This window comes from Raphanus sativus, chromosome 3 (assembly GCF_000801105.2).
Source record: "Raphanus sativus cultivar WK10039 chromosome 3, ASM80110v3, whole genome shotgun sequence".
Classification (NCBI taxonomy): domain Eukaryota; kingdom Viridiplantae; phylum Streptophyta; class Magnoliopsida; order Brassicales; family Brassicaceae; genus Raphanus; species Raphanus sativus.
In genome coordinates, this window is record NC_079513.1 from 6,191,669 (window position 1) to 6,215,901 (window position 24,233).

At 35.6% G+C, this 24,233-nt stretch overlaps 2 protein-coding genes across 2 annotated transcripts; both read right to left on the reverse strand.

Annotated features, from left to right (window-relative positions):
* Window positions 1-15,451: 15,451 nt before the first annotated feature.
* LOC130509924 (uncharacterized) lies at window positions 15,452-17,184 on the reverse strand. The gene is made up of 5 exons (XM_057006238.1): window positions 16,880-17,184; window positions 16,649-16,768; window positions 16,225-16,531; window positions 15,911-16,123; window positions 15,452-15,833 (listed from the first exon to the last, which is right to left on the reverse strand). Exons 1-5 carry the CDS (start codon window positions 17,182-17,184, stop codon window positions 15,453-15,455), a joined length of 1,326 nt encoding a protein of 441 aa, XP_056862218.1. The 3' UTR covers window position 15,452.
* Window positions 17,185-18,580: 1,396 nt separating this feature from the next.
* LOC130509712 (uncharacterized) lies at window positions 18,581-22,129 on the reverse strand. Its single transcript, XM_057005893.1, has 4 exons — window positions 20,208-22,129; window positions 19,570-20,113; window positions 19,381-19,480; window positions 18,581-19,293 (listed from the first exon to the last, which is right to left on the reverse strand). Exons 1-4 carry the CDS (start codon window positions 22,081-22,083, stop codon window positions 18,622-18,624), a joined length of 3,192 nt encoding a protein of 1,063 aa, XP_056861873.1. The 5' UTR covers window positions 22,084-22,129; the 3' UTR covers window positions 18,581-18,621.
* Between the last annotated feature and the right edge of the window lie 2,104 nt (window positions 22,130-24,233).

Consider the following 24,233-nt stretch of genomic DNA (forward strand, 5'->3'; position numbering starts at 1 on the left):
AAACAAATAATATATTTCATAAAAGTGAAAAATAATACCCGCGCTTTCGAAGCGCGGGTCAAAATCTAGTAAGTATTAAAGAGATTAGCAAAATTCTACTTGAATTGTTTTCATGAAATTTTCAGTTTTTGGTATCCATGGTACATGGGCATTGTTCTAATTTTTAAAAAATTGTTTTAATAAAATTTTATACGTTGTTTAAATTAGTGGACTAACCGCTATGAAATCTTTATTCTTTTGGATAAACGAAATTAACAAAGGTTTCAAACCTCTTTGAACATTATCCTATGACAGAGTACAATGCATATATTTATTAAAAAAATATTGTCATATTTTTTAATTTTTCTCAAATTTTTAGGTTACACTACCAAAATATTGAAATTTAGGTAAATTCCTTATATACGGAGTTAATACTCTTTAGTTTTTAAAAACAATTATAACTACATTCTAAATTTTTATTATTGTATCATAAATTATCTTTCATGGTACATGGTCATCATTTTAATTTCTTAATAATTTTTTTTAATAAAACTTAATATACTGCTTAAATTAGTGGATTAACACCTATGAAATCTTCATTTTTTAGAGAAACGGAAACAACAAAGGTTCCAAACCACCTTAACCATTATCCTATGTTAGTTTAGGATGCAAATATGCATTAAAACAATATTGTCGTATTTTAAAATTTTCTCAAAATATGTGGGTTAACCTCTACGAAAATATTGAGTTTTAGGTTAAATTCTCTATTTTTTTAAGCTTATACCCATTGTTGTTGTTTAAAATTTTCTAATAAATTTATAAATTTTTATCAGTATATGATAAACTCTCTTTCATGGTACATGAACATCCTTTTATTTATTTTTAAAAATTAAGCTAGTAAAACTTCATATGCTCCCTAAACCACTGGACTTACCACTAAAAAAGGGTTTCAAACCTCTTTGACCATCATCGTATGTTAATACATGATGCAAATATGCATTTAAATAAGATTATCATATTTATTGATTTTTTTTCAAAATTTGTGGGTTAACCCCTACGGAAATATAAATTTTCGTTAATTTCTCTATATACCAAAGTTTATACTCATTAAAGTTGTTTAAAACTTTCTGAATGCATTATAAATTTGTACTAATATATAATAAACTTCTTCCATGGTACATGGTCATCGTTCTAATTTTTTAACAATTGTTTTAATAAAACTTTATATATTACTTAAATTAGTGGACTAACCCCGATGAAATCTCTACTCTTTTAGATAAACGGAAACAATAAAAGTTCTGAACCTATTTGAACATTATCCTATGTCAGAGTACAATGCATATATTTATTATAATACTATATTCACATTTTTGAATTTTTCTCAAATTTTTGTAGGTAATAGTACGAAAATATTTAGTTTTTAGGTAAATTCCCTATATACTGAGTTAATACTCTTTAATTTTTTGATAAAAAAATTCTAACTACATTCTAAGTTTTTATTATTTTATCATAAATTATATTTAATGGTAATATGGTCATCGTTTTAATTTCTTAATTTTTAAAAAATAAAACTTAATATACTGCTTAAATTAGTGGATTAACCACTATGAAATCTCTATTCCCTAGAGAAACGGAAACAACAAACGGCTAGGTTAAGCAACAAGAATGTCTATTTTCCACCATTAAAACATAAGAGAGTCCATAAATGAGAGTAAAGGGTGAAAAGAAGTGAAGGTTGTATTGAATGGTCGTCATTCAGATCGCGAAACGGAACAGAAGAAAAGGAAGAGCAAAGGTTTCATGATCGATCTAAGAATAACAGAGAAAAGGAAGAGCAAAGGTTTCAGGAGATTAGGGATTAGGGATTGAAAAGAGGGGAAAGGGGGATACCTGTGTGTCGTTTGTAAATTTATGGGTTTACTAGGCCATGAAAATAACACAGACAGACCCAAAAAAATAAAAGCCCAAGCGCAAACAATGCGATCTGACATGGAAAAAAAATCGCACCCCATTGGTCGATTTAATGATCGGACGTGGAGGCCTTCTCTGAGCAGGATATTCTGCTTTTATTACTTGTTTGATGACTTAATAATACAATCCATCAATAAAAAAATATTTAACTAAATTTAACAAAAATTTTATTGTTCTTTTATAAGTGCTTTAAAAATATTTGTCAAAAAACAAAAGTTTTGGATATTATTAAAAATAATAAAATTTTATTTTTAGATTAATCCAAGATTGCAGATAATTAATTGTAGAATTAATTTTTATTTTAGCATTGACAAAATAAATAAAAACCTAAAATCATTACCTGTTGAAATTGTAATAGTTTTTAAGATTTCAGTTATGAACGTACATGTAACAAAAAATTTCTTAAATAACTTATTAATATATAATAAAAGTGTGATATGATTTTAAAATTCTTACAAATATACATTTATAAACATTAAAAAAATTAATAAATTTTAAAAGTTTTTGTTTACAACTCTTTAATCACATGACTTAATAATAAAATTTATCATTGAAAAGTATTTTTGTACTTGAATCTAAAATTTAAAGATAGTTGATTTTATAATTAATTCTTATTTTAGAATCAATAAAAATAAATAAAATCTAAAATATAATCAAAATTATAACAATCTTTATATTTCACCTATAATCGTAATAACCAAAATTTAAATGACTTATGCTTAATATATAATAAGAAGTGTGAAATAATTATTTGTGACATATAAATTATCATAAAGACAGAGTTATACAATAATAAATAGATGTAGAAGAATTTACAAATGATTATATAATATATTATAAGTATTATAAATGGATTTAAAAACCCTTATAAACAATATAATAAAAGTCTTATAAATGATAGAGAAATTACCAAAAATACCATTTTCATAGTACCATTTTTCATGTTTACACTAACCACTTTTACCACCACTTTCAATGAAGGGTTTAGATTTGAAGGTTTAAGATTTAGGGTTTAGATTTGATGTTTTAGGGTTTAGGGTATATAGTTTAGGGTTTAGAGTTGAAGATTTAAGGTTTATAATTGATGATTTAAGGTTTATAATTGAGGTTTTAGGGTTTAAGATTTAGAATATTGAATTTAGGGTATATAGTTTAGGGTTTAGGGTTTATTGTTGAGGATTTAGGGTTTAGGGTTTAGAGTTGGAGGTTTAGGATTTAGAGTTTATAATTAGAATTTTGAAAAACATATAAAAACAAAGATATAAGAACCTTTAACCTTTTAATAAATAAGGTATTTTTGAAAATGTGTATTTAGTGGTGGTAAAGATGAATAGTGGTACCTTAAAAGTGGTATTTTTGAAAATTTCCCTAAATGATATATGTGAACTCTAATATAATGATTTTCTAAGATAGGATAAAAAATGATCTTACATAATTTCAAAATCTATATAAATGATTTAAAAAATAAAAACCATATGTGGGCTTTCAAAACATAAAAGTTCTAATAATGCATTACATAGAAACATAATTCTTTATGTAAAAGTATCCAACCATTATTTTTATTTTTATAAAATTATATTAAAGTATTTTACATAATTATAAATAAATAATTGATAAAAATAAACAAATTGATGAAGCAATATATATTCTTTCTATAGTTCTACAATTAGTTACCACAAACCATTATTTGTAATATCTATACTATCAAAAGAGAAGGAGTTTAAGTAAATCTACTTAAAAAGTTGTTTGGACCTATTCATTATTATCTTAACATGATACTAGGTGACCGGGCCGCACCCTGTGCGGGCATTGTATAGTTTCAAATTACAGACAAAATGGTGCTCAGGTTTCGAAGTAACGGATTTTATATCATAATACCACCGTCTTTGGGATAAAGCATCAGGCACAGTAAAAATGATGGTAGTCAATATTTTAAAAGGACGAGATGGAACAAAGTAACTTCGGTATCAAGAGGCAGTTATTGTGTGTGTGTATAATTGCAACATCCCAAAATAATTTATATGTTTAAGAAGATATTTTTTTCCAAATCTGGAATTAATAGTGTATAGTTAGATAAGTAACATATTTTACATTATCACTAATTAGAATTGGATGGTATATATGTTGTAATTATTTATTTTAGGTGAAAATTATTTTATGCATAAATTTGACTCGTAAAATTTATGTAGACATATTAAAAGAAAAGATAATAAAATTAAAGATATTATCCATAAATTCTATAAAGTATGAGGTACAATTCTCGATAAAGAAAACAACTTCAATGAAGAGTATTAATTAATGATGCCAAAAGATGAATTTTTTTAACAATTTTAAAACAATCACAAAAGAGTAAATCATAACCACTAAACACTATACCCTAAACCCTTGGACAAATCTTAAACCTTTGGGTAAAAATCCAAACACTAAACCCTAAATTCTTGGATATACCCTAAACCATTGGGTAAATCCTAAACACTAAACTCTAAACCCTTGGGTATACCCAAAACACTAAATCTCTCTCTCTCTCTCTCTCTCTCTCTCTCTCTCTCTCTCTCTCTCTCTCTCTCTCTCTCTCTCTCTCTCTCTCTCTCTCTCTCTCTCTCGGGTGAATTACCAACTAATCATAGTTTTCCAATTAATATACAGTTTTTTAAAGATAATAAATAAAATAATAATAATTTGTGTTAAGTTTTTAAAATAAATAAAAAATATTAGTAGCTGCCAAAAGATGATTTTTTTTAACAATTTTAAAACCGTCACAAAAGAGTAAATCATAAACACTAAACACTATACCCTAAACCCTTGGACAAAGCTTAAACCCTTGGATAAAAATCCAAACACTAAACTCTAAATTCTTGGATATACCCTAAACCATTGGATAAGTCCTAAACACTAAACTGTAAACCCTTGGGTATACCCAAAACACTAAATCTCTCTCTCTCTCTCTCTCTCTCTCTCTCTCTCTCTCTCTCTCTCTCTCTCTCTCTCTCTCTCTCTCTCTCTCTCTCTCTCTCTCTCTCTCTCTCTCTCTCTCTCTCTCTCTCTCTCTCTCTCTCTCTCTCTCATCGGATGAAGAGCAACCAACATAGCTTAATACAGAAGCGATTGAGCAGCTGTCGAGACAAACACTTCCGACAAAGGGGAAAATTCTTGATTCAATCCAAGCCACCAGGATCCAAACACATCTAATAGCTTCCAAACCACTTAGGAAAGCACTATTCATATTTTAAGTGCCAGTGATAGGAGAATCAAATTATCAAATCTGAGAATAAAATTTCAACTGAACCAAAATCAAAGTCGGAGGAGCGAATATCAAAAGAAAAATCAAACGAAACTAAAGAAAAAGAAAACCGAAAAAGCTGATGAAAAGCCAGCCGTCACCATCAGCGAAGAGCAACAATGACGCTAGACTCTGAAGCCGGCCAAATCGGTGCTGTAAAAGCCACCCTTTGCTAGAGGCGGAGACTGGCCATCGTGGGAGACAGATACCGGAAAAGAACCGGCGACTTTCTCTGAAACATAAAAAAGAGATAAAAGAGAGATCGAAAACTTAACTCCTGTTTCGAGTTATTTCACGTTTAGGAGAATCAAATTAAGTTAGATGATTTTTAATGTTATAAAACGACTGTGTTTAATACCAATAGCATATAGAGGTAAATATTGAGGAAAAGTCTGGGTTAAGTACAATTTGTACTTCATTTTTAATAAATTAGATTTGTACTTCATTTTTAATAAATTAGATATATAGATTTGTAATACTTTTTTTATTTATATTATAACTTTTTATAACATACATCATCATCTTACAACTTGGTTTTAACTGGTAGAACAATTAACCGGAATCTTGGCCAAGTAAATATGTTACAGGGGTTACAGTCATGATCCGAGTTTAGATCAGTGCGAAATATGAATATATGTAAAATACAAGTATTTTTTATCCTAAATAACGGGTCGGATCAGTTCTTGTTTTATAATCCAAAAAATCAAAGAATTTCAAAAACTCAAATAAATATTCGAAAAATATTCAAATACCCAAAAAAAAATATTTTTATCCAAAATCTAATCTGAGAAATTGAAAAATACCTAAAATTTTATCCGAATACCCTAAAATATAATTTTGAAAATTGAAATTTCACCTGAAACCCAAAATCAAAACTTAAAAAATATGTAATACCGATAATATATCTGAAATATACAAATAAACCTAATATACACAAAATATTTTAGGTATTTTGGATAGCCTCGATCGAGTTTCAGGTAGGACCGAACACAAACATAGATCTGCGGGTCCAAGAAATTATCCAATTGGTATTTTTCATCCGAACCAACCCTATATTTTCTTATCAGTTTTGTATGGTTTTTTTAGTCTAGGTAAAATGCTCATGTCTTAAAAGAGAATTAAACAAGATTGTACATACAAAATCGTAAATAACTAATTCAAAAATTTGTGTCAAAAAAAACTAATTCAAAAGTTATACAATTTCAAAAAAATATTTTTTCGATATAATACGCTTTGTTATATAATAATGTACAACGATTCCATAATATTAGTTTATATCAAAATTATTTATAATTCAAAATACCTTCACTTATAAAGTGCAGATCAAAATCTAGTTACATTATTATTTGGTAACTTGTAATAATGAGTTCTAGAATTTTTTTTTATTTTAGATCTGACTGAAAGAAAAAATTAATAAAAGTCATCAACCAACCAAATTATAACTTTTTTTTTGAAATTTCACCTATGAGCGATACATAGGTAAAAATCACTTAAGTGACTTCTCAATTAATATATAGTAAGATTAGGTAAATTTTTGTAGTTGTGTTATCTTTTTGAGAAATTGCCAAAAATACCACTTTCATGATACCACTTTTCAAATTTACACTAACCAACTATACCATCAGATTTTTAATGATCAAAATACCATTGTACCCCTAACTAATAAACCTTCTCCAAGATATTTCTTCACTGTGTCCGCTCAAAATTTCCGGCGTGATTGGACTACTCCGGTGAGAACCGTCATCTTCTCCATCCATCAGCCAAGCTTATGTTCTTCCCAGATTACTGTGAGACGATTTTGAAGAAGGTTTGATCGATATTGTTTCGAGGTTATGTAAATGCAAGGAGATTCGTCTCCGTTGATCAAACCCATCAACAGAGCCGCCGTTCACAGAATCTGCTCCGGACAAGTCAACCTCAAATGATTTTCCGAATCAATCCGTTCATGAGCTATGCCGTTTCTGGAGCTCTCCTAGGGTTTGCTCGAGCTCCAATCCGCACTTGAAGGATGCAACTCTAAATTGATTTCAGTCTTTGTGAAAAGCTTTGGGTTTTTGATTAGTATCAGTTACAAACAGAAAGGTGGGGATTGGAATTTTAATTTGACTGAGAATCATCCGTTTGTAAGGCTATGTGATAAACATAACCGTTCCTGATCATAGCAAGATTAAGAAAAAAAATATATTCATTGATTATTTAGTAATGGCCGACATTGTTGATTTTATTAACATTATTTTGATGCTTCTTCTCCTCGTTGTTGTTGCTTTGCAGATTCTTTCATGCAGAGTGGAGACGCAGCGGAGCTTCGTCCCCAAGTATCACCCTTTGTGATGCGTACTCGGCGATTGGGATGGTGGGACTATGTAAATTTCTAGAGCACTTCGTGAATTTTGTAATATTACGTATCCCATTTGCAGATTCATCCCCGTCTTTATTTATGAGGGAGTTAGTCTCATCAATGGCTTCCCTTTGTTGCTCATGCCTTCTTGAAGCACTGCCAGTATTCAGATTGCTTATGAATAGAAATTTCAGCTGCATTGTCAAGACACTAGTGGATGCTTACATTGTGGTTGCTAGAGACTTGGTTGGAACTAGATTGATATGTTGTGCTAATTGTGTCATGACTTCATTTTGATCTTTGTGCTCTTTTCTGACATGTATTCATTTATTTAACGCCGAGAGAAGATCATTTTTGAATCCTCATGTGTGTTGGCAAGAGACGTACTCATTGCTCCCTATGATTTCGCTGAGATGTGTCATTTTACAAATGACATTAACTTGCATCTTAGTGCATTATAGGACTGGAGCTTTCATCACTGTGAGCAAAGGGAAAATATTATTTCTCAGGAAATTGCTGCAAGTGTAACATCTGATCATAGGTATCACTCCTACCTGCTTGGGGTGGTCCCAACTGGCTGTTGCAGATGATTGTGAATGAAGCATACAATTAAGTGATGGGTGTTTCTATTTTATCTACAGCTTTTTCTTCTTTAGTGGGTGTCTACTGATATCTCCACCATCTTGAACTCTGTTTTTCTATTTGGCTCTGTTGCCCTTTGTTTTAGTCTTGAACACATGACCATTATGGTCGACACACTTGTGATTCTGGTTTCATATATGGAACAAATTCATCAGTGTTAAAAAAAAAGAAGATCAATTTTTTGGTAAGCACATGAAACTCAATAACTCATGCCTACAGCTTGCATTTGGGGGTTTTGAAGATGGATCAACCATCCATGTGTTTGATACTCCAATAATATATAAATCGTTGTAAAATGTATTAACTCTAATCGTTATAATATATTATCATACCTTTTTATAAGGTATTATAAAAGAAGCTGTAAAAGTATGATGTTCTTTAATATGCAAAGAAATGGTGGAAAGTTTGTTAATTTGGTGATTAATAAACTCTTAAAAATAGATTTTTAAACCTTGTATATTAATTTATTAACACTTATAAATAGCTTATAAGTTCTTGTAAAATAGTTTTATAAGCCCTTTTAAATAGTTTTATAAACTTTGATAAATAGTTATATAAATATTTATATACGTTTTATAAACTTTATAGATGATTGATACAAGGTTTTACAAACTCTTAGACAATTTATAAATGGTTCATAAATGGTTTTATAAACTCTTATAAAATGGCTCTTATAAACTCTTATAAGCTCTTATACAATTGCCTAGGTATCTGACAAACAAAATGGCTTGAAATTAATTAGTAACAGTAAATGTATTTCGACCCTTAGCGCTCAGATCTGAAACTCTCAGCTGCTTCTCTCCAATGCCGCTGCTTCCAGACGTCCTGTGATGGTTCTTGACTCTGAACCCATTATCCGCGACATGGCTGTCTTGCGTTACCAAGCTAAGCAGCTTCATTACGATAGCGCCACCATGATCATGAGGCTCAAGGCTACTATTCAATCTTTTGAAGGGCATATGAATTCTGTTACTGAGAAGAGGGCTAAATATGCTCAGATTGCTTATGAGGAAGTGCCCAAGAGTCTTTACTGCATTGGTGTTCATCTCACTACTGAGTGGTTTCAGAACTCTGAGTTACAAGAGAAGCTTATAAATATATTTATAGACCTTGTAAATTAGTTTATGAATACTTATAAATAAATGTATAAACTCTTATAAATAGCTTATAAGTTCTTGTAAATAGTTTTATAAAACCTTTTAAATAATTTTATAAACCTTTATAAATAGCTATATAAATATTAACATGTGTTTTATAAACTTTATAGATGGTTGATACAAGGTTTTATAAGCTCTATAAATGGTTCATGAATGGTTTTATAAACCTTTATAAATAAGTATATAAATATTTATACGGTTTTAGAAAGCTTTATAATTTTTTTATAAACTCTTCAAAACCTATTAAAATCTTTTATAAATCCTTACAAATCTTATCCATTCGAAATTCCATTCTGGGTCCGGGTTTTGGGGGTATCCAAGGAGTTTAGGACGACACCAACATTTGAAAGCATAGGAGATGCTATTGGCAGAGTGATCGAGGTAGATCTGGATCTGATGCGAGTTCTCGTAGTGGTGGACGCCTTCAAGGAGCTCTGCTTCGAGACTTCAGTGGATTTCAAGGATGGTGAGTTCTATGATGGGGAGGAGGTGCCTATCTTATTGCGGTACGAGAAGCTATTTGGGTACTGCGAACTTTGTGGGAGCCTTTGTCATCATGAGTCGAAGTGTCCAACGACGAAAGGCTTTAAACAGATTTCTGAGAGGAAAATGGAGGTTGGTGAGGGTAATGGAGGTTGGCACGAAGGCAATAAGTATGATGACCGGGCTCGTAGCTACAAAGGAGCGCTTAATGGGAATGGAAATCAACAACACCGGGAGAGGGACACAAGGGACTACACTGGTAAGGGTAAGGGAAAAATGACTGAAGATACTAATTCCAAATGGGTGAGAATGGCAGACCGAAGTAACCGGAAGCCTACAGGAAATAAAGGAAACAACAAAGGAGAAGGGGAGGGTTCGAAGAATAGCTCTTTCCGCCGGGAAGACACACGCTCACACGTGCAAGAAGGGAAAAAAGATGGGTTCCAAGGACGTCTTACTGCACAGCAGTCTCAACTCGGGCCACAGGAGGATGAAAAGGAGGAGGGAGAGATCAGAATCGAGGATAATGGTAGCTTGTTACCTCCTTCAAAGGGGTTTCAAGAACAACTGGCTAATACTCAGGCGGTTGGCACTGAGGTAGTTTCTGATCCAACTGATGCATTGCAGGGGCTTAAGCAACTCCAGGGGTTAGTGGAGGGTCATTTGAAGATAGGGGAGGATGAGATGATGGAGTGGGATGATTTGGATGCAGTGGAGGATCTCCCAGAACCGACAGAGGAAGAGTTGGCAGCTATGAGTTTAGAATTGGAGGAACATGCGGCTATTGGTGACATTGAAGATGCTGAGGAACAACTGGTAGCAGTGGAAGAAAAAGGGATGCAGGTTGAAGAGGAGGCTATGAAACAAGTGACAAAGAAGAGGCTTTTCAAAAACACTCTGACCACCGCAGCGAGCTCCAAAATGAGAAGTGCCAAAGCTCTCGCATCGCCTCGTAAGAGGGCGCCTGCTCGCACAGGAACTCGACCAGGGGATAATAAGTATCAACAGGAGAGTAAGGTTGCATCGAACCTGCTTGCCGTCCATCAAAAGCCATAGGTTTTATGGATCAAGGTTTTTATTTTTATTTAGTGTTTAAAAAACAGGAAGGGGATCTTGTTTTGGGGTGTTTTATGACATTAATAAGCTCTACGAGCATCTGTTTTCTTGCTGGGTTACATGGTCTTAGTACCTTAGTCTTGGGTGTTGTACTGTTTTTATGCTTACTTGGCCATTTATTTGTTCAAGTCAAGGAATGGAATAATATTGGTGTTTTGAGGTTTTGCTATGGGTATTGTATTGGCTATGTAGGTGTCGTAAATCATTATTTCGATTGTATATTGCTGATAACATGTGGAAACCATGGATCCGTAAAGAAGTGTATAAGCATGGGGCTTCACTGGTTTACTTGGAAATTCTGGAAATGTTTGGGACTAACAGTCCAATTATACATCAGTTTATGGCAAAGAATTTGGTGGGGAGATATTTTATTGGAAACATTGTGGGATTATAAATGGGAGGAGATGGAGAAGGAGGAGTGGGTACGTTCTTTCATAGTTGGTTTGATTGGAATATGTGGCCTATTTAGATTATATTTGGAAACGAATGGCACTGTAATTTGTTATGTATTATTGGAATTTAATTATTGGAATATAATTATTGAGCTCTGGTCTTTTTGTGAGGAACAGTGGAAAAGAACAACAGTTGTTGTTAAGGATAGTGATTTTTGGTGGAGTCGTACGCAGAAATTCTGGTGTGATTTGGATTGTGTTATTTGGTTTATAAGGCAGGGGATGGCTTTTATGAGATACCAGGATATTTTTGCCTCTGTATCTCCAGGCTCCATGGAGCTCCATCAAATTCATAATATATGAAGATTATAAGTTGGAATTGTCGGGGAGTAGGCAGTAAGTGGACAATGAGTTATTTTCGGAAAATATGGCAAAAATATAAACCAGATTTTTTATTCCTTTCGGAAACTAAACAAAACGATGAGTTTGTACAAGGATTACAAGCCCATTTTGGCTATGATAATTTGGTTACAGTGGAACCAAATGGAAGGAGTGGAGGATTAGCAGTTTTTTATAATAACGAATTTCAAGTCCAGGTTTTATATTCGAGTAATAGAATAATAGATTTGGAAGCAGTCACTCTGGGTAAAAAAGTTTTTTTAAGTTTTGTATATGGTGACCCAGTACAAAAACTGAGAGAGCAGGTGTGGGAGCGATTGACAAGGTACGGATTGGCTAGATCGGAACCATGGTTAATAATTGGGGACTTGAACGAAATTACTGGTAATCATGAAAAGGAGGGAGGAAATTTGAGGAGTCCTAACTCTTTTATCCCCTTCAATGATATGATAAGGAATAGTGGATTGTTAGAATTTCCGGCAAGGGGAAATAAAATGTCCTGGCAAGGAAGAAGAGGGAAAGGTAAAGGGGCTGTTACGATCAGATGCCATTTGGATCGTGCACTAGCCAATGAGGAATGGCATACTCTTTTCCCTGTTTCATATACGGAATATTTAGGTATGGTAGGGTCAGATCATCGACCGGTGGTCGCTTTTCTTGAGGACAAAGTGCGCAGAAGAAAAGGACAATTTCGGTTTGATAAAAGATGGATTGGTCAGGAAGGGCTTTTGGAATCGATAGCCTCGGGATGGCAGGAATCGAGCAATGGAATTTCAGAGGATATTGTATCAAAAATCAGTAACTGTAGACATGAAATTGCGGCATGGAGGAAGAATAATCCACCGTATGGGAAAGAAAAAATTGCAGATCTTCAGAAAGCGTTGGAAGAGGTCCAAACAGACGATTCTAGGTCACAAGAGGAAATTATAGAGGTCTCTAAGAAATTGCAAGATGCATATAAGGATGAAGAGGAGTATTGGCATCAAAAGAGTCGAAATATGTGGTACTCCTCAGGGGATCTAAACACTAATTTTTATCATGCACTAACTAGGCAAAGACGGATACGTAATAGGATTGTGGGCCTTTATGATGAGGCAGGTAACTGGATAACGGATGTAGATGGGGTCGAGAAGGTAGCAGTGGACTATTTTGGGAATCTTTTTACCTCTACTGATCCTACGGAATTTCATAACTTTCTAGAGGAAGTAACACCATCTATTTCCTTTCAAATGAACCAACGCCTTTTACGGGTCGCAACGGAGGAAGAGGTGAGGCAAGCTTTATTTATGATGCATCCGGAAAAGGCACCAGGACCGGATGGAATGACTGCTTTATTTTTTCAAGTATCTTGGCATATTATAAAGAAGGATCTGGTGGAATTGGTAAACAGTTTTTTAGCAACAGGAGAATTGGATCCAAGGTTAAATCTTACCAATATTTGTATGATCCCAAAAACTGAAAGGCCGACAAGGATGACAGAGTTGAGACCCATTAGCCTCTGTAATGTAGGATACAAGATTATATCAAAGGTGTTATGTGAGAGGTTAAAAGTGTGTTTACCGTATTTGATTTCGGAAACACAATCGGCATTTGTGCCGGGAAGATTGATCTCAGATAATATTCTGATAGCACAAGAGATGTTTCATGGTCTCAGGACAAATAAATCTTGTCAAAACAAGTATATGGCGATAAAAACAGATATGAGTAAAGCATATGATAGGGTGGAATGGGATTTTATTAAAGCCTTGCTCACTAAGCTAGGTTTTGATTCACATTGGACGAAGTTAATGATGGAATGTATTTCCTCAGTTCAGTATCGGGTGTTACTAAATGGGCAACCAAAAGGACTTATAACCCCACACATGGGTCTTAGGCAGGGGGATCCACTTTCACCATATCTTTTTATCTTATATACGGAGGCCCTTATTGCAAACATTAAGAAAGCGGAACAAGGAAAACAATTGACGGGAATGAAAGTAGCAAGAGCTTGCCCATCAATATCTCACCTACTGTTTGCAGACGATAGTCTTTTCTTCTGTAAGGCACAAAAGGATGAATGTGAAACTATTCTTCGGATCTTAAAGGAGTACGAGGTGGTCTCGGGACAACTGATAAATTTCCAAAAATCATCAATTCAATTTGGACATAAAATTGAAGAATCTAGGAGACAGGAGATGAGAGATATTTTGGGAATACATAATATAGGAGGAACGGGATCTTATTTGGGATTACCAGAAAATATAGGAGGATCCAAAGTCCAAGTATTTGGGTTTGTACAAGATCGAATAACTACTAGGATTAACGGGTGGACTTTCCGATATTTTACTAAAGGAGGGAAGGAAGTGGTTATTAAGTCGGTGGTTACGGCTTTACCAAATCATGTAATGTCTTGTTATAGACTACCACAGACTACTATAAAAAGTTAACAAGTGCAGTAGCAAAGTTTTGGTGGAGTCCTGGGGGAAGTACCAAAGGATTACATTGGAAATCATGGGATAAAGTGTGTCTCCCCAAAGAAGAAGGTGGTTTGGGTTTTAAAGATATTATGAATTTTAATACGGCAATGCTTGGAAAGCAACTTTGGCGGCTTATAGATAAGCCGAATACTCTATTTTCACGAGTTTTTAAGGGTCGGTATTTCAGAAACGCTTCACCCCTGGAACCGATCCGCTCTTATTCCCCATCATATGGATGGAGGAGTATTGTATCAGCTAGATCTCTGGTTAGCAAAGGACTAATTAAACGGGTGGGAACAGGGTCATCTATTTCAGTATGGAATGATCCCTGGCTCCCAACCACTCGCCCGAGACCAGCAAACAAAAATCAACATAACCTGTTTCCGGAACTTACGGTGGAATCTCTTATTGTTCCAGGTTCTAGAACTTGGAACTCACAAGCCATTAGGGCTTTGGTGGACCCATTGGATGCGAAAATTATTGAAAGCATATCACTTAGTAAAAATATTATGGAAGATAAGGAGGGTTGGCATTTTACTAACAATGGAAAATATACGGTAAAATCAGGCTATTAGGTGGAAAGAGTATACACTACAAGAAAACACGATTTTAACGACGACTATTTTCCTCGCTAAATCGTCGTAAATACGTCTTTACGACGATTTAGCGAGGAAACGCATATCGTCGTTAAAGTTTGGTCGTAACGGATATTTAATCGCCATTTCGTCGTAAAAGTACGAGGGACCCATTTCGTCGTAAAAGGAAGGTTAATATTTCGTCGTAAAGAACACGTAGATTTCCACGTAAAGTGGACGCTATATTTCCACGTAAAAGACACGTAATATTTCCTCGTAAAATACACGTAAACTATCCTCGTAAGAAAAACGTAAATAATACTCGTAAAGTAAACGTAAATAATACACGTAAAGTAGACGTAAACTTTCGTCGTAAAGGGAACGTAGAATCTGACACGTAGATTCGTCGTAAGATTTCGTCGTTCTTTACACGTCCACTTACTCGTCATTTCCTCGTGAGTTAACGAGGAATTTGCTTCGATTTTTATAACTAATTTATTTTTTAAATTTAAATTTTAATATTATAGAAAATAATTATTTCAAAAATATTAGAAATATAAATAATTACTAATGCGAAAATATTAAAAATTTGGAATAGATTAAAACCGAAAATATTATATAAATAAAAGTTTAGAATTTTAATATTAATACATAGAAAAAAAAACTAAGTCGGGCCGGGGCGGTGGATCGTTTCCCGGTAGAGGTCTTCACTCCTCCTCTGTAGTTCCTCCTCTTGCTGCTGAGTACGAGAAGGCTCGGGAACCGGGTTCCGTCGTCGCATATCCGCCAACAACTCCTCCCATTGGGGATTTCCAGAAGATATAACTTCCAGAAATCCCTCCACTCCACCCATACGAGCTTGGAATGATTGGCGCGTAGACTCCAACTCCGTCTGCGTCGACGCCAACTGAGTCCGCGTCGAGTGTAACTCCGAACGCAGCTCAGTGACTTCGTCGGCTCGTCTCTGACCATAAGACGATGTCGCTCTTGGGACATCGTTGACGGAACCGATTCCCAACGTACGTCCCTTTTTCTTAGGGACGACCTACAAAGAAAAAATAAAGTTTAATGTTAATAATTTTAAAAATAGATTAAAAGTAGATTAAAAGGTAAAATTTTTACCTCCTCGTAAATCTGATCCACTTCTTGAGTGGATAATACGACCGGTATTCCATCGGGAGATTGCTGGGTCAGCTGGGTTTGGCGGTCTTCAATCCGAGCAACGACATCGTTGTAGATTTGCTCGGACCTCGGATCCACAAATACCCCCGCCTTGGTCTTGTGGGTCCTCTCGTAAAGCTCTTTAAGAGACGGGAGTTGTCCCGTCTCTTTGGCCTGAAAATATTTAAAATTTAAAAAGTTAGAATCAATATACATATATAAGTACATATTAATTATTAAAATATTTAATATGAAAAAAATTAGAAATTAATTACCATTTCCAAGCGGACACGGGCATGGGGTTTTTGACCCGTACAGTGAAGCATCGGGCCGTTGCCGTGCTCGTCTTTGGTGTTACGAGAGGCGGAGCAGGAGTTGGAGATCGCAATGGATGATGGCAGCTCCCAGTAACGGATGAGACCATCGTAGACATCCTTGGTCAGCTCAGCGGGTTGCCCGTCCTTGTAACCCTTGTAGATCCAGTCCTCCTTCCAGTTGCCTACGGTGTCCAACAACCGCTTCTTCGCCTTTGCGGTGAACTCCCGTTTCACGTCCTCATGAACCCCGATGGACCAATGGTATCTTTGCTGCATTTTTAAACCCAAAAAAATTAATAATTAGTTAAAAACTATTAACGAAATAAAAGTTAATAATAAAAATTAAACATAAAATAATTATTTTAAAAAACTTACAGCAAACATCTTGAACCACGTGTTTCTAACGTGGTGCGGCGTCTTTTTCCAGTTTGGGTGAGCCTCTGAGAAGTATCCTTTGATGATATCGGATACGCTCGTAGCGACAGAATTGTCGACCCCAAACCTGAAAAAAACAAAGTTAAAATATTAAAAAAAATATTAATAATTTTAAAAATATTTAAATAAAAAAAATTACGTACCACCGAGTCCCCTCTGGTCGGTCGGGGTCTAAAACCGGTAAACCGGCTCGGCCTGGTTGAGCGAGAAGATCCTCAACCGTGTACCGAGCAAAAGGAGCGGTCGGCGGCACCCGCAACTCCGGATGAATGTATCCGGGTGCAACCGGATCTGGAACCGCCTGAGGTGCAGCAGGTGGGGTGGTGCACCAGATGGAGGAACCGGTGGTGGCTGTGACTGAGACTCCGGGACAATCTCCGGAATGGAGGAACCGGGAGCTGAAGATGATGATCCAGCAGCAGGATCACCACAGAACATCTGACTGTAGTGGGGGGTTTTCTTCTGCTTGTTCTTTCTAACCATCTGAAAAAAAATTCAGATTGTTAGAAAAAACAAGTAGAAGAAATCAAACTAATCAAAATTCTCTACACTAACCACCTAATCAACTATAAACCTATCTAAATTCACTAAACTAAACCACCTAATTCTAGAGAGAGATTAGAGAGAACCTTGGGAGGTGTAGGAGAGGAAATTGGGACGAAATGAAGTGGCTGGTTCTCGCGGGTATATATAAGATTACATAGGGACGTAAAGTCCTCGTAAATTTACGACGAAACAGCAAGGCCCGTGTCATTATTTACGACGATTTTGCAAGGCCCGTCTTTTTAACTTTACGACGAAACTGCAAGGCCCGTGTTTTTTGTTCACGTGGATATTACGACGAAACCGTGGATTTAGCATTTGTTTTTTACATTCCCTAAACCCTAAACCTCAAATTCCTAATTTTTATTATTTTCTTAATCATGAAATTTTAATTATATAGGTTTAATTTATTTTTTAAGTGAATCGAAACCGTATATATATAGATTGAGGTTTGGGGTTTAGGGTATAGGGATTTCATAAAAACATGTTAATTCCTCGTAAACAAGCGTGGTTATTACGACGAAAAAAGAAACAATCCTTGCTAATTCCACGTAAGCAAGTTTCGTCGTAAAGACCTCGCAAGCTTACGTGGAATTAGCAAGGATAGTTTCTTTTTTCGTCGTAAAGGACACGTTAATTACGAGTTTTTAACGAGGTTATTTTGTAAATCCCTAAACCCCTAACCCTTTACCCTAAATCCGTAAATCCCTAAACCCCTATCCCATTACTAGTAACATCTATATGTGTTAAGTTAATTTAATCAAGAAATTTTAAATATGCATGTTTATTAAGTCTTCTTGAGTGAATTGAGTTTAGCAATGTAAACCTTATATATGATTCACTTATAAGTTAAGGAAGTTTTGGTTAATTTTGGGTTTGATGTTTTAAATTCTTAATTTTTTTAATCATACAATGTTAATTATACAGGTTTATTGTGTCTGCTAAGTGAAAACATATATAGATTGAGGTTTGGGGTTTGGGGTTTAGAGTTTTAGGGATTTAAACACGAAACTCGTTAAATCAACGTAAATAAACGAGGTCTTTACGACGAAACAGCTAAAAGGCTTGTTATTTCCACGTAAGCTGATTTCGTCGTAAGAACCACGCACGCTTACGTGGAATTTGCAAGGCCCGTGTTTATTTTTAACGTGTGCTTTACGACGAAATCAGCTTACGTGGATTTTGCAAGGCCCGTGTTATTCTTTACGAGGAATTAACGTCGATAACCTTAAAATCCCTAAAAATGTAAACCACAAACACCAAACCTCAAACATCCTTTAACTTATAACTCAATCTCAAACACCAAACCCCATACCCTAAACCCCAAATGCATTAATCAAGTCTGAAAATAAATAATATTTTTAAAAAATTACATCATCATTCAGATACATCATCATTCTCTTCAACACTAGAAACATCATCACTTTCATTAAACTCGTCCTCAACAGCATCGTCAGTGGTATCGTCGGGAAGATCTTCATACTCATGATTATGCGGATCAATGAGTAGGATGTCTTCCATTTGTTGTTCAGGTTCTTCGACTTCATTGATGTGTTCTTCTTGCAAAGGTGGTTCTTCTCCACCGATTATTCGTCCACGGGGTGTAACTTTGATAACAGCTAACCAACTTATTCCAGATTCTCGCAACCTCGGGTATGGTAGGAAGCTAACTTGGTCTGCTTGCGAAGCTAATATGAAAGGCTCGAATTTGTTGTACCTCCGTCCACCATTGACAGCAACTACACCGAATTTGTTAAATCGAACACCTCTGTTGACCACGGGGTCGAACCAGTCACATTTGAATATGACGCATTTCAGCTTCAATAACCCAGGGAATTCCACTTCAATAATCTCCTGCAAGATCCCGTAGAAATCGGTTTCGCCTTTCACACAAATTCCATAATTGCTGGTCGCCCGGTGTTTACCATACTCGTACGTATGAAAAGTAAAGCCTCGTGAGAAATACATTGGTGATGTGGTGACCTTTGCAAGTGGACCCTGAACTAATTCGTGAAACCATATGGGATAATCTGGATCCTCATATTCAACCTGCAAAATTAAATTAAAGAGAACATTGAAACAAACGTCTTTCGTTACACCCCGTGGACGAAACAAATATCGGATTGGAGTAAATACCTGACTCTTCAACCATTTAATAAAGTGTCGATCTTTCCTTTTATCTACCTCACTTGTGGATATACCTGGGATAGCTTCTTGGACTTGACTAACAAATAGGCTGTAAAATGCACATATTTTATTAGTTATATCATCATTTGAAAAATATATTTTAATTACAATTAGTTTAGAACTTTCCATATATGTTACCTTTCAAAATAGCGCATAAATGGATCCTCACAATTAAGTAGAATGTAAGTGTGTGCACTATGGGCGTCTTCATCACTCGACCACCAAACCTCTTTCGTTTTCCCACCCATTCGCCCAATCTGGCTAAAGATATCCGGAACACCAGCAACTGCATATGTTGGGGCAACACCACCATCATCATATCTTCTTGGAGCTCTTTGTCGGGTCCGTACATTAGGTGCAAAGTAGTACGATGTGAAGTGAGATGTTTCTTCCGTCAAACTTCCAGCAATTATAGAACCTTCAACCTTTGCGAGGTTTTTTGCCTTTCCCTTCAAATATTTCATGGCCCGCTCATACTGATACATCCATCCATAATGTACTGGTCCTCGAAGCAATGCCTCATACGGGAGGTGGACAGCTAAATGCTCCATGACGTCAAAAAATGAGGGAGGAAATATCATCTCCAAGTTGCACAATAAGATTGGAATGTTCTCGTGAAGTTGTTCTACGACATCCTCTTTAAGAGTGCGAGTGCTCAAGTCCCTGAAAAATGCTCCAATGGCTTTGTATATTCCAAAAACAATTAAGCAAATTATTAGTGCATATTTTTGAAAAATAAATTAAAAAATTAATTAGTGTGAGTAATAATATATTACCTGCAAGTGCTTCATGTACTTTTGTTGGAAGTAGCTCCGCAAATGCAAAGGGAAGTAGTCTTTGCATAAAGACATGACAATCATGACTCTTCATCCCGGAGAACTTTTGGCCCTTTTCAACACATCTAGAGAGGTTTGAAACATACCCATCAGGAAACTTCACTGCTGATGCAACCCAGTTGAACAAGACCGACTTTTGTTCTGAAGACAATCTGAATACCGGTACAGGAACTTGTCCATTGCTTTTTATATGTAACTCGGGTCTTGAGCAAATATCAGGCAAGTCCAACCTCGATTTTTGATTGTCTTTTGTCTTCCCTGGAACATTCAATATTGTATTCATGATGTTCTCAAAAAAATTCTTCTCAATATGCATCACATCTAGGTTGTGGCGCAAAAGAAGATCCTTCCAATACGGCAACTCCCAAAATATACTCTTCTTATGCCAGTTGTGCTGAACTCCATAATAATCAGGCATATTACCGGGAACATGCCAATTACCACCACAACGAACTGTTTCTTGAGCTCCGTAGTAATCGATTTGCTGTTCAATTTGTTCTCCAGTTAAATACGGAGGAGGAGTGTCTCTCACAACCCTTTTCTGCCTAAACAATTTCCTGTTTCTTCGATAAGGATGATTAATGGGAAGAAATCGCCGGTGACAATCGAACCAACTTGTCTTCCTACCGTTCTTCAGCTGAAATGCATCTGTCGTTCCATTACAATATGGACAAGATAATCTCCCATGTGTAGTCCACCCAGACAACATCCCATAAGCAGGAAAGTCACTTATGGTCCACAAAAGCATCGCTCGCATCGTAAAATTTGTCTTCGTTGAGCAGTCGTACGTCCTCACCCCTGTTGACCACAAATCTTTCAACTCTTTTATCAGTGGCTGTAGAAAGACATCCAGAGACCTTTTTGGATGGTTCGGACCAGGTATTAATATGGTCAAGAACAGAAACTCCCGTTGCATGCACATATCTGGAGGCAGGTTGTATGGCGTCATAAAGACTGGCCACAATGAATATTGTCTCCCTGACATACCGAAGGGACTAAATCCGTCCGTGCATAATCCCATATACACATTTCGGCTATTGCTAGAGAATTGTGGATATATTTTGTTAAAATGTTTCCAAGCTCTTGCATCTGATGGATGAGTCATCTCACCATCCGTCTGAGTATGCTCGGCATGCCATCTCATTTTTCCAGCAGTCTCCTCAGATTGGTACAATCTTTTCAATCTGTCGGTAATTGGTAGGTACCACATCCTTTGGTACGGTACCCTATTACGTCCTCGTCCTTGCGGTTTGAATCGTGGCTTCTTGCAGAATCGACACTCTTCTAACTTCTCATCATCTCCCCAGTAGAGCATGCAGTTGTCGATGCAAACGTCTATCATCTCAGAAGGCAACCCCAGACTATAAACTAGTTTCTGAATCTCATAATAAGAATCAGCAGAGACATTGTCTTCCGGCAAATACTCTTTAAACAAGTCTGTCCATGCATTCATGCAACTTTCAGGTAGATTATGATCAGTTTTAATACTCATCATTCTAGCAGCCAACGACAATTTAGAGAGACCTTCTCTACAACCACTGTAAAGTGGCTGATTCGCAGCATCTAACATTTCATAAAACTTTTTTGCATCTATGTTAGGTTCTTCAACTTCATCATCATCATGAGCAACAAATGCATCAGCTACCATATCATGAACCCTATCATAATTATCTACCATCTGCTCCTCCTGATGGTATCTATGTTGATTATGCAAATGATCAACCGGTTCATTCTGAAAATTGCTATTACTACTACTAGCTTCATTCTCATAATTATAACCTTCTCCATGTTGAAACCAGATATAGTAATTTGGCATGAAACCTCTATTTATTAAATGCTTCCAAACATTTTCACGAGTTGCCAGTTTTGAGTTGTTGCATTTTCGACAAGGACAAAACATCTTACCGCTTTCTTGGGCGAGCGGTGTAGAATCTGCTTGATGCATAAATGTCTCTAGTCCTTCCAAATACTCTTTCGTCACTCTCCCGTTAGCATCTCTATGCATGTACATCCATCTCCGCAACTCTAAATAATTTCCATCACCAGACATTTTTTTTTCACGTTTTTAGATTTTTTTTTCTTTTGCATGTGGTGTGTTTCAAATGTTCCTCAAATGACATATTTATAGGAAAATTCGAAATTGGTAGGTGAGATTTTACTACGAATTAACGACGAAATATGGGTAGTTAGACAAGATAAAAAACGTGTGTCACCTAAAATTAGGTGACACTCGCAAAAACCACGTAAATATTTTCCTCGTTAATAACACGTTAATTATTACGTGTTCATTATGACGAAATGTTGTTTCCTCGTAAAAACGACGTTCCTTTACGTTTGGTTTACGACGAAACTCTTCCGTCGTTAATTAACGACGAAATAACGTGTTTATTGTCTTTTCACGTAACTTCCTCGTAAAGGCCTCGTAATTTTACGAGGAAATTATTTCGTCGCTAACTTTCGTCGCTAAGCCCGTGTTTTCTTGTAGTGATACCCGGACAAAGGAAACCAAATAGTTTTCTATGGTCCCACAGTAGATATTTTGAAAGCTTATTGTTGGCATCTAAAGTGTCCACCAAAAATGAAGCATTTTTTATGGCAGATTGTATCAGGGTGTATTTCGGTAAAAAAAGAATCTCACAACAAGAGGGATGCAAGGAGAGATTGCTTGTGACAGATGTGGGCATGCTGAGGAATCCATGAACCATGTGTTCTTTGAGTGTCCTCCAGCAAGGCAAGTATGGGCGCTATCAAAGATACCAACAAATCCAGATGTCTTTCCTTCGGGAGCACTGTTCACTAATATGGACCATTTGTTCTGGCGTGTTTTACCAAAGATGGAAGATCATCTATTTGTATGGGTACTTTGGTACATTTGGAAGGCGCGAAATAACAAGGTATTTAGTAACTTGGACGTGGATGCAATGGATACCCTAAAGTTGGCTGAAACGGAATCAACTATGTGGGCGGCAGCACAGGAACTGGATGTAAGACGAACTTTACCATCACAAGTACATCAACCTATCACAATTCCAGGGAGATGGTGTTTTACGGATGGCTCATGGAAGGATAAGGACTCTTTCTCAGGTCAAGGTTGGTATAGCACTTTGGAAGGTTTTGAGGGACTGATGGGGGCACGAAATGTTCGGGCCAGTATTTCTCCCCTTCACTCGGAGGTGGAGGCTTTAATTTGGGCAATAGAGTGTATGAAAAATTTACGACAATTTCAGGTTACATTTGCAACGGATTGTTCTCAGTTGGTGAAGATGGTTTCGGAACCAGAAGAGTGGCCAGCGTTCGCAAGTTATCTGGAGGATATTAAGAATTTACAAGCCAGTTTCCAGAGTTCACAGCTCATTCATGTACCACGTACGGAGAATTCAAAGGCGGACCGTTTAGCACGTAGTGCCAGACAACAATCGTCTTTCGTCGTTCACATGGATGCTGAGCTCCCAGTTTGGTGTGCAGAGTCTATATGAGTCTGTGTGTTTGATGACAAAAAAAAAAAAAAAATCTTATATAAACTTATATAAACCCTTTATAAACTTTATAAACCCTTATAAATTCTGTATAAAATATTTATAAACACCTGTAAGTGATTTTTTAAACCCTTTATATATTCTTATAAACCATTATAAACATTTTAAACATTTTGTGATGACTTGAAAACAAAACTTATGGAAGCTACAAAGCAGTTTCAAGATATTCTTGTTGTGAGATCAGAGGTTAAATTTGTAGTATTTGACTTTCTGACATTAGGGAGTACCTAATTGAGAGTTCACATTTTTGTTATATTAATATTTTTATAAGTTTATAAGTTATTTTTATAAGGTTATATTAATATTTTAAAGACTTCTAAATCATGTATAAGAGTTCATAAATATTTATAAATCATTTATTAGAGTTTAGAATTCAGTTATAATCATTTATAAATCATTTTATAAAGGTTTATAAATTAGTTATAAACAT